Source organism: Saccopteryx leptura, chromosome 1 (genome assembly GCF_036850995.1).
Source record: "Saccopteryx leptura isolate mSacLep1 chromosome 1, mSacLep1_pri_phased_curated, whole genome shotgun sequence".
NCBI lineage: Eukaryota > Metazoa > Chordata > Mammalia > Chiroptera > Emballonuridae > Saccopteryx > Saccopteryx leptura.
In genome coordinates, this window is record NC_089503.1 from 250,714,067 (window position 1) to 250,725,028 (window position 10,962).

General features: G+C 42.4%; 1 protein-coding gene across 2 annotated transcripts; it reads left to right on the forward strand.

The window, feature by feature from the left end:
* Positions 1 to 3,194: 3,194 nt before the first annotated feature.
* On the forward strand, positions 3,195 to 10,747 carry LOC136378515 (zinc finger protein 791-like). Of its 2 annotated transcripts, XM_066345519.1 has the most exons (4): positions 3,195 to 3,315; positions 8,266 to 8,392; positions 8,597 to 8,657; positions 9,031 to 10,747. In XM_066345519.1, exons 1-4 carry the CDS (start codon positions 3,313 to 3,315, stop codon positions 10,664 to 10,666), a joined length of 1,827 nt encoding a protein of 608 aa, XP_066201616.1. In that variant the 5' UTR covers positions 3,195 to 3,312; the 3' UTR covers positions 10,667 to 10,747. The 2 variants fall into 2 exon arrangements, with proteins under 2 accessions (XP_066201616.1, XP_066201625.1); XM_066345528.1 differs by lacking the exons at positions 3,195 to 3,315; positions 8,597 to 8,657 and having other exon boundaries at positions 8,275 to 8,392.
* Positions 10,748 to 10,962: the final 215 nt, after the last annotated feature.

Genomic DNA, 10,962 nt, shown 5'->3' on the forward strand with positions numbered 1-10,962 from the left:
CAGAATTCTAACTTCTGTTTTGTTCTGTCACCAAGGATGTGAGGTCACTTCTTCAAGGTTCCATCACCTGGGCCTCTTCCTCAATCAGACCCACTCAAGTACCCTCTAGGCTGGTGACTACACACCCTTCTTGCCCATGTCCTCTTCTAACTGCACATAGCTAGCCAACACAGCCCTCCCCACAGCTTCCTGGGAGTGTAACCAGCGTTCCGCTTTTGAGCAGAGCTGAGTTTGTGTTATACTGGAACAGCAAAAAACAGATGTTTGCCACATAATTAAGTAATCAATTAAGGAGTCTTTATTACAAAATGCTGGTGACCAGCGAGGGAACTAGCATTCCATAGAACTCACGGCCCCTCACACAGTTCAGAGCTAGCTTTTCAAGACAAAATCACATACTAATTGGGGTAGAGGGAGGAGGGGGATCTTAGCGAAGCATGGTACAAAAGCAGTAAAACAAAGCAATAAAACAAACCTATTAATCTTGCTAACAAGCTCATTAAATCTTACTGACTTGTTACAATGTTTATCTATAGGATCAATTTTAGGGAGAAATATTCTGGGGCTCAAGGACCCCAGACACATCTGCAACCTTGCAAAACTATCTCCAAGGCTGGGGGAGGGGGTAGTGTGTTTTAGAAAAAGTAAGTTCTGGGGTCACTTAGAGTTCAAGATGGAGGGAGAAGCTAAATAAAGTTCCTTATACTAAGAGCCTTTTTGCTTTATTTCATTTGGATCTCTTTTTATTTTTGTGAACATGTGTTGTCACATGTGTCTGATGTAAAAGTTCACAAGAAGGGGTGGGATGGAGCAGGGAATATCACTTAAAAAGGCCTGGGTTTCAGCTGTCTGCTCTGGGGGGAAACACACTCCTCTAAGTCATATTTTAAGGTCTGCACCTTTAAGGGGTTGAAATGAAGGAAACTCAGATGTTAGCCCTGGCCCAGTAGCTCAGTTGGTTGGAGTGTCATTCTGACATGCCAAGGTTGCAGGTTTGATCCCCGGTCAGAGCACATACAAGAATCAACCCATGATGGTATGAATAAATGGAACAGCAAATTGGTGTTTCTCTCTCTCTGTCTCTTTGTCTGTCTGTCTCTGTCTCTCTCCCCTCTGGAATTGGGAGAGAAGGCACTAGTGTTTTGTGCTCCATGTAGACGCCCCGCAGGACAGAGCTGAGGGTGTGCCCAGCCACTGACAGGTAGAAACCAAGGTCTCAGTCCAGACTGAATCCTGACAACACCCATGTGTGAGTGTGGAAGCTAATCACCCCCAGCAGAGGCTCAGTTGAGACCACAACCTCAGTTTGTGAGACACCTTAAGTTAACTAGGCATACCCGGCTAAGCTGTGCCCAGATTCATGATTCATAAAAACTGTGGGGTGTTAAATTCTTGTCCTTTCTCATGCGAGGATTTAGGGCAATGTTGTCAGATCCATAGAGACAGAAAGTAGAATGGTTGTTTCCAGGAGCTCCAGTGAGAGGAGAATGAGGAGTTGTATCTAATGGGACAGAGCTTCATTTCTGCAAGATAAAGTAGCCCTGAAGATTGATTTTGCAATGTCAATGTTTTTCTCCCTATTGAATGACATACTTACAAAATGTTGAAAATAGAAATTTCATGGTATGTGTACATCACCACAATTACAAGTAAATTAATAGAGAGCGAAAACACAATCCACAGAATGAAAGAATTTTGAAAATAAATCTGATAAGAAACTTGTATCAAAATATCTAAAGACCTCTTATAAGTTAATTATAGAAAGTAAAAAAATTCAATTTAAAAATGACAAAGGATTAAATACACCTTTCCCCAAGGAAGATAGACAAATGATCAAGATTGCACATGAAAACTGCTCATCTACAAAATGCTAAAGTGAAATGAAGTCATCAAGCAAAACCCCAATGTGCCTGGTCTGGTGGTACAGTGGATAGAACGTTGGCCTGGGATGCTGAGAAGCCAGGTTTGAAACCCAGAGGTCTTGAGCACAGGTCACCAGCTTGAGCATGCTTTCATAGACATGACCCCATGGTGGCTGGCGTGAGCCTAAGGTTGTTGGCTTGAGCAAGAGGTCACTGGTTTGGCTGTCTGCCCTCTCACCACCACCCACCCCATCAAGGCACATATGAGGAAAGCAATCCATGAACAACTAAAGTGCCATAACAACAAGTTGATGATTCTTGTCTCTCTCCCTTTCTGTCTGTCTATCCCTGTCTGTCCCTCTCTCTCTCACTAAAAGTGAGATAGTAGAAAACATTGTCAAGGACATGTAGAGAGACTCGCACCTCGTACACAGGTGGTGCAATATAAAATGATGCAGCCACTATGGAAAACCATCTGTAACCAACCCGGCCAGGATCCTTTTTCTTATATTATTAAAAATAATATTTTACTTATATTACTTAAAATAATATTAAAAATAAAATTAATTATTTTAGAAATATTACAATCATTTGCATTTCACTGTTCTCTAGGTACATAAACAAAAACTGGTCTAAATTAAATTTCCTTATGGTGTGAAATGTACACCTGAGAATGTACCGAACACATCTCACACGCTGTGGTTACACTGAGAAGAGTCCTTGCACCCAGGCTGGGCTTGGGGCTCAAACTTCCCACCAGAGCCAAAAGAGCTCCGGGATTCTTTCTCTTAAGAATCAAATGAGAGGGGTTGGGGAGGGATGGGTAGAAAGTTCCAGGCTTGCAAAGATCGAAGACGAAAATAGGTCCAGACTCAAGTAGAGATGATGAAGTCACATTTCAGTGTCTGCATTTATAAACAAGGGTCAGAGTTCCATGAATGGACTCACACAGCCTTACACCAAGCCCTTGTTCCCTGGAAAAATAAGGCCCTTTTAATCCAGCGTGGCCTGGCCTGGGCTCTGGTCTGTACCTACTTGCTGCATCTGGAAACTGAGTCAGGACTACCTGTGCACACTTGTGCCCTCGCCTTCACAAAGCGCTGGGGAAAAACAACACAGCCCCAGAACTTGAAAAAAATCTATGCTAGGTCTGGTTCTGCACACAGGCGAAAGCACTTCCAGAGGAACCACGTTCCTCCCGCAAACTGTCACTAGGCACAACGGGGCGTGGCCTTAGGAACTGCCCAATCCTGGGCGCCGCTGAGGCAGGTGGGTAGGGTTCTGTTCTGCACAGGCCTGAGCGTTTCTACTCCATCCCGCAGTGTTCTGGGTTTGGTGTCGCTTGCGTTAGATGGTCTCTGGTGGCTCTGTCACAGCCTCTGTCGCGTTTTGATCTACACTAGCCGTGGGGATCGTAGGAAGGATTCAGGGAGGCCCAGGAAACCTAGAAATGGCGAGTGTGCTACTCTGAGGGAAAAGGGGCTGGTTGGAATCCGCTGTGGCGGAACCCCGGCCTCCCCGCGGTCAAGTCCGGAGTCCGCCACCGGACTCCGCCTCCGCCCCGGGCACCGCTTGGACCTCGGTCCCCTCCGGCGGCTGGGCCGGCAGCCGGGACCCGGGGAGTCCTGACGGTCACTGCGCGGCAACTTCGGCCCCGAATCTTCTCTGGGCAGCTCTGCGCCCGCAGCCCCGTCTCCCCGTCTCCCCAGGTGGTGCGGTGACCACGGGGAGGGTCATAAGAGGACAGTAGTGACTAGGCTCTGGGGCTGATGCGTGGGAGCAGCTGTGGTCTGTGAGGTCCTCAGTCCTTTCTGTCTCCAACCTGGTTTCTCCTGAGTTTTCCAAATGTTTGGGAAGCAGGGTCTAAAATCCATGACCCTATTCCTACCCCAGTCTTTGGGGGAGGGGGAGGGGCAACAAGTCCCTGAATTTCCAGTTTCATCCAGGCATTCCTTAAGCCAACTTTCCTCCGCCGAATCACAGCATTATTATCAACTATGTGTCCTATGACTTTTTTTTTTTTTTTTTTTTGTATTTTTTTGAAGCTGGAAATGGGGAGAGACAGTCAGACAGACTCCCGCATGCGCCCCACCAGGGGCAACGCTCTGCCCACCAGGGGGCAATGCTCTGCCCCTCTGGGGCGTCGCTCTGCCGCGACCAGAGCCACTCGAGCGCCTGGGGCAGAGGCCAAGGAGCCATCCCCAGCGCCCGGGCCATCTTTGCTCCAATGGAGCCTTGGCTGCGGGAGGGGAAGAGAGACAGAGGAAGGAGGGGTGGGGGTGGAGAAGCAAATGGGCGCTTCTCCTATGTGCCCTGGCCAGGAATCGAACCCGGGTCCCCCGCGCGCCAGGCCGACGCTCTACCGCTGAGCCAGCCGGCCAGGGCCTCCTATGACATTTTAATTGTCATTCTTTCCCCTCAGAGCTTTGCAAATGATCTTATTAAAAGACTTATATTTGTAGATATTTGGCATGAGAAGAAAGCCTACAAGAACCACCTTGAGGACGTTGTATGAAATCCTGTTTCTCTCCCCCAGGTTCTTCCCTGGGCACAGACATCCTATAGGAAGTCCTTTGAGTAGAGAGGTTCATCTTCAGAGACTTTCCTGGGTGATGTGTCCTGTCAGCACTGCCCCACTCTGGGTTTGTCACCTTGAAAACATTTATTGATTTAATCAACAGCTTGAAACAGTATAAAATATTGTAGTTCCAAACAAGCATGAGAGACGTGAATGTCTTTTAAGATTTTTTTTTTAATTGATTGATTTTAGAGAAAGGAGAGAGAGAAAAAGGCAGGGGAAAGGAGCTTGGAAGTATCAACTCGTAGATGCTTATCATATGTGCCTTGTGAGGGCAAGTCAGTGTTCCAGGTCCACAGTTTATCCACTGCACCACCACAGGTCAGAGGAAAGACGTGAATTTAAATATGTATATATTCCAGTCAGACCAGGCGGTGGTGCAGTGGATAGAGTGTGGACTGGGATGCAAAGGACTCAGGTTCAAAACCCTGAGGTCGCTGGCTTGAACGGGGGCTCATTCTGCTTGAGTGCAGGCTCACCAGCTTGAGTGTGGGATCACAGATATAACCCCATGGTCGCTGGCTTGAGCCCAAAGGTCTCTGGCTTGAAACCCAAGGTCACTGGCTTGAGCAAGGGGCCACTCGTTCTGCTATAGCCCCTCCCCCTCCTCGTCAAGGCACATACGAGAAAGCAATCAATGAACAACTAAGGCAGGGGTCGGGAACCTATGGCTCGCAAGCCAGATGTGGCTCTTTTGATGGCTGCATCTGGCTCACAGACAAATCTTTAATAAAAAAAAATAATAAGGTAGCCTTACCTGTGGTGGCGCAGTGGATAAGGCGTCAACCTGGAAATGCTGAGTTCGCTGGTTCGAAGCCCTGGGCTTGCCTGGTCAAGGCACATTTGGGATTTGATGCTTCCAGCTCCTCCCCTCCTTCTCTCTCTCTGTCTCTTCTCTCCCTGTCTCTCCCTCTCCTCTCTAAAAATGAATAAATAAATAAATAATTAAAAAAATAATAATAAGGTTAAAAATATAAAACATTCTCATGTATTACAATCCATTCATTTCCTACCGCTCATGTTCATGGTTGCGGGTGGCTGGAGCCAATCACAGCTGTCCTCTGGGACAACACCAAATTTTTATTGGATAATGTGTAAGGTACATGGGTGGTTGTATGGCTCTCACAGAATTACATTTTAAAATATGTGGCGTTCATGGCTCTCTCAGCCAAAAAGTTTCCCGACCCCTGAACTAAGGAGATGAAACGAAGAATTGATGCTTCTCATCTCTCTCCCTTCCCATCTGTCTGTCCCTATCTGTCCCTTTCTCTATCTCTGTCACCAAATTATATATATATATATATATATATATTCCAGCATTAGATTCCATTTACATAGAATTTGTTCACTCTTCCTGAGCATGTGTATTATTAAGATTCACAGGTTTGTTTTCCTTTTGGGTGCTTTACAATTCCAGGGCTTAGCCTTGCAGAGAATTGTTCAGGTATGATTATTTACAGATTATTTTCTTTCCATGGAAATATAATTAACTGACATCTCTCTTTTTAATAGATACTTAAGATTTTCTAGTTGAACTAGTAAAAGACCTTTACAATTTTCTTCCTTCCTTTCTACATAAATACTGAATTTAAGTGATTTTGGTGGGTTGTTCAACCTCTGTGTTTGTGTCATTTAAAATATCAATGGTGGGCCCTGGCCTGTGGCTCAGTAGATAAAGCATGGGCCTGGTGTATGAACATCCCGGGTTCAATTCCCAGTCAGAACACACAGGAGAAGCGACCATCTGCTTCTCCACTCCCTTCCCTCTCTCCTTTCTCTCCCATTTCCTGCAGCAAGTGGCTTGATTGGTTCAAGCCTTGGCCAGGCACTGAGGATAGCTCAGTTGGTCCCAGCGTGTCAACCTCAGGTGCTAAAAGTACTTGAGCATCAGCCCCAGATGGGGTTGCCAGGTGGATCCCTGTCAGTGTGCATGCTAGAGTCTGCCTCACTACCTCCCCTCCTCTCACCTAAATAAATAAGTACATAAATAAAAAAATAAAATCAATGGTAGTCCAAAGCAACTACAGTGTGAATGGGAGGCCTATGGTCAGCAACTGAAGCCAGGGTTTTTTTGAGCCTATAAGTGCTAACCTAGGGGTGGGGCGGGGGGGAAAGCAACATTTTTCAAAGTGAGAGGAACAAGCATTTATTTAAGATCAATAGAATAGCTTTGTGGGAAGCACTGATTCAGGTGGAAGCCCAAATAATGTTCCACTTAGGAGGTAACGGCAAGAGGTATTTATGAGAAAGGAATGGGAAACAATTACATCAATAGAAGGAAGGCACTTCTATTGGTGCAGATAACATAACATGGAGTTTGTTTCTTTTTATTATTGATTTTAGAGAGAGAAAGGGGGAGAGAGAGAGAGAGAAACATCAATTTTATGTTCCACTTATGCATTCATTGGTTGATTCTGATGTGTCCTGACTGGAGATTGAACCTGCAACTTTGGCCCTATTGGGGCAATAACCCGGTGGTAGTCAACCTGGTCCCTACCGCCCACTAGTGGGCGTTCCAGCTTTCATGGTGGGCGGTAGCAGAGCAACCAAAGTATAAATAAAAAGATAGATTTAACTATAGTAAGTTGTTTTATAAAGATTTATTCTGCCAAACTTAGCAAAAATCCGACATAAAGTACTTGGTAAGTAATTATTATTATATGCTTTAACTTCTGTAACTCTGCTTTATAAATTTTATAAAGTAAAGTTACTTCCCTACTTTATAAATCACCATTACTGTGGAACTGGTGGGCGGTTAGAAAATTTTACTACTAACAGAGATACAAAAGTGGGTGATAGGTATAAAAAGGTTGACTATGCCTGCTCTAGGGAGTGACTTGTTGCTAAACTCTTCCAACTGAAATTGGGAAATGGAAATTATGTGTTCTTTTGGAGGAAAGCACCTTTATGTGTTTTATAATTATGGGCAAACTCACCAACAATCCATGTGGACTTTACTCTGTTGCAATCTGCATCTCTTAACTTGTTCCTCAAGGGCAGTGAAGCCCAGGGTTCCCTGTTGAAGTTTAATCATAAAGATTTCTCCTGGTCCATTATCTCACTGTGGGTTCTAAAATTTTGCTGGAAGCAGCTCTGAGCACGAGTACAGTCCAACTTGTCGTGCCTTCTTCCTTGTGTCTGAGCTGTAAGTTCTAAATAACTGACCCATCTCGTTAAGTTGGACAGAGAGAGAAAGGAAGAATTGAGTCTGTGATAAATAAAACACAAGTGACACACAGTATTTCTCCACAAGCATATTCACATTGAGCTAGCTGCACCTGATTACTGGTAAAGGCCTGGAGGACATGGTCAGCTGGTCTTACTGAAAGTTTGATTTCTGCAGGCCTTCTCGACTCTCATGTTTGATGACAGGATGAAGAAGAAAAGCTCCCAGTTTTTCACTATATTTTATTCATTAAGACTTTACACACATTTACCCTATGCCTCCTGGAAGAATATAAATGGTGGGTAATAAGAAAGAAAATGAAAATTTTTTTTTCACAAGGAATCAATGCTCTTAAAATGATAGTATATGTTTCATCTGTATAGCATTTTAGTTACTTTCCTAAATGCTCAGGACCCTGACATTGGAGATGAATAAGATGTAAAGTGATCACAACAAAACTGTGTAATTTCCATGTGTTAATGATGGTGTTAAATTTATGAGAAAGTAAGTGTGAACAGAGAATAAGTTTTTGATGATCAAGTCATAGATGAGATGTTTGGAGACAAGAGAATCATATGTAATCTTCCTGTAAGTAGAGTCTAGATATCCAATTCTATCATTCTCACTCATCCTACTGTATGCCTATTGGGACGTTTTAGAACTCAGTGGCCTTTGAGGATGTGGCTGTGAACTTCAGTCTGGAGGAGTGGGCCTTACTGGATCCTGCACAGAAGAAACTCTACAGAGAAGTGATGTGGGAAACCCTCAGGAACCTGGCCTCAGTAGGTGAGGATGAGGACATTCCTTCAGTTGTCAAGTAGAGAACAAGTGTTTCTTGCTCATCAACATTGTTCTGTGATGTGTAATGTGGAAAGGGAGGATGCTGGTGCATAAACCAGGCATGATCACAACTCATCATAGATCTAGAAGCTAATAATTTTTTTTATAATTCTAATGCCTTGTGATCATTTTTCTGGTTCTGAATTTTAGGGAAAAAATGGGAAAATCCTGTCATTGAAGTTCAGTACAAAAACCAGGGGAGAAAACGAAGGTGAGTTGCACAATAGAAAGCAGTGTATCGTGTGAGAATTCTCACTTATATGAAATTTTTTAAAAAAGCAAACAAAACAAATAAACCATCCTTAAAATATATTAGAAAACTTTTACTAAAAAAGCTTTCTTAAATGTAACATACATGTTCAATGTTGCAATTTGTTTGTTTGCAAACAGTATGAATAAACCCTATATGCGAATATCAAAGTTTGATAATAGCAAAGATGAAGTCTTGGAAAGCGTTTAGTACATTTAATTTCAGACAATTTAAACAAGACATAAAACCCATACTTTTTCAATAAATTATAATAAATATAATGAATATAAAATTTTTAATAAATCACTAACAGCGTGCTTCTTGTTTTTTGTAGAAGTCATATGGGAGAGAAGGTCTGTGAAAGTAAGAATAATCAATGTGAAGAAAAATTCAACCTTATTTCAAATTTTAATCCAAAGAAGAAAACTACTGAAGTAAAACCGTCTGAGCACAGTCCATGTGGGAAAGTCTTTGTGTCTTGTTCATCCCTTGATAGACTCATTAGATGTCACACTGGACAATATGAGTATCTGAAATACAGAGAGAAGCCATATAAATGTAAGATATGTGGGAGAGCCATTAGTTATCTACAGTACTTTGAGCAACATGAAAGAAATCACAATGAAGAGAAAACCTATAAATGTAAGGAATGTGGGAAAGTCTTTATATGCCTCAGAAACATTCAAAAACACATGATAACACACACTCAAGATTCTCCTTATAAATATAAGGAATGTGGAAGAGTCTTCAGTTGTTCAAGTTCACTTCAATTACATGAAAGCTCACACACTGGAGGGAAGCCCTGTGAGTGTAAACAATGTGGGAAAGCCTTCAGTATTTTTAGTTCTCTTCCAATGTATGAAATAACTCACAGTGGACAGAAATTTTGTGAATATAAGGAATGTAGGAAAGCCTTCAGATATTATCAAAGTTTTCAAACACATGAAAGAAATCACACTGGACAGAAACCCTATGAATGTAAAAAATGTACTAAAGCATTTAGTTGTCTCAGTTATCTTCAAAAACATGAAAGAATTCACATTGTAGAAAAACCCTATGAATGTAAAATATGTAATGAAGTATTCAGGTATCCCAGTTATCTTCAAATACATGAAAGAACTCACACTGCAGAGAAACCCTATGAATGTAAACAATGTAGTAAAGCATTTAGTTGTCTCAGTTATCTTCAAAAACATAAAAGAACTCATACTGGAGAGAAACCATATGGATGTAAGGAGTGTGGAAAAGCCTTCAGATGTTATCAAAGTCTTCAAACACATGAAAGAAGTTGCATTGGAGAGAAACCCTATGAATGTAAAATATGTAGTAAAGTATTCAAGTGTCTCAATGATCTCCGAAGACATGAAAGAATTCACATAGCAGAGAAACCTTATGAATGTCAAATATGTAGTAAATCATTTAGGTGTCCCAGTTACCTTCAAATACATGAAAGAACTCACAATGGAGAGAAACCCTATGAATGTAAAACATGTAGTAAAGCATTCAGGTATCCCAGTTATCTTCAAATACATGAAAGAACTCACACTACAGAGAAATCCTATGAATGTAAAATATGTTGTAAAACATTTAGATGTCCTAGTTATCTTCAAACACATGAAAGAATTCACAATGGAGAGAAACCCTATGTGTGTAAAATATGTAGTAAAGCATTCAGGTATCTCAGTTATCTTCAGATACATGAAATAACTCATACTGGAGAGAAACCCTATAAATGTAAAGAATGTGGAAAGGCCTTCAGTTATCACACCAACTTGCGAAGACACCTGACAATGCACACTGCAGAGAAACCATATAAAAGTATAGAATGTGGGAAAGGCTTCAGTTATCCCAGTTCCTTTCAAACACATGATCGGGCTCACTGGATAAAACCTGTTGAATATAAACAGCATGGAAAAGACTTGAATTGGCCCTCATCCTTCCAAGTGAAAATTCCCATGGAAGAGAAATAAACATGTAACATGAGAAAGCTTGATAGAAAATTACTTATAAAGTGCCAGAAAAATTTTCAACATGAAAAAGTTCTTGACGGTGTAAATATGTTGTGTTTTTTAAACCTTTCTTTCTTTTTTTTTTTTTTTTGTATTTTTCTGAAGCTAGAAACGGGGAGAGACAGTCAGACAGACTCCCGCATGCGCCCCACCGGGATCCACCCGGCACGCCCACCAGGGGGCGACGCTCTGCCCACCAGGGGGCGATGCTCTGCCCCTCCGGGGCATCGCTTTGTCGTGACCAGAGCCACTCTAGC

Bases quoted from the DNA above. Each gene is read 5' to 3' on its own strand.
- LOC136378515 (XM_066345519.1), top strand. The intron at 8,393-8,596 runs GTGAGGATGAGG...TCTGAATTTTAG, and splicing joins CAGGAACCTGGCCTCAGTAG to GGAAAAAATGGGAAAATCCT. The intron at 8,658-9,030 runs GTGAGTTGCACA...TGTTTTTTGTAG, and splicing joins AACCAGGGGAGAAAACGAAG to AAGTCATATGGGAGAGAAGG.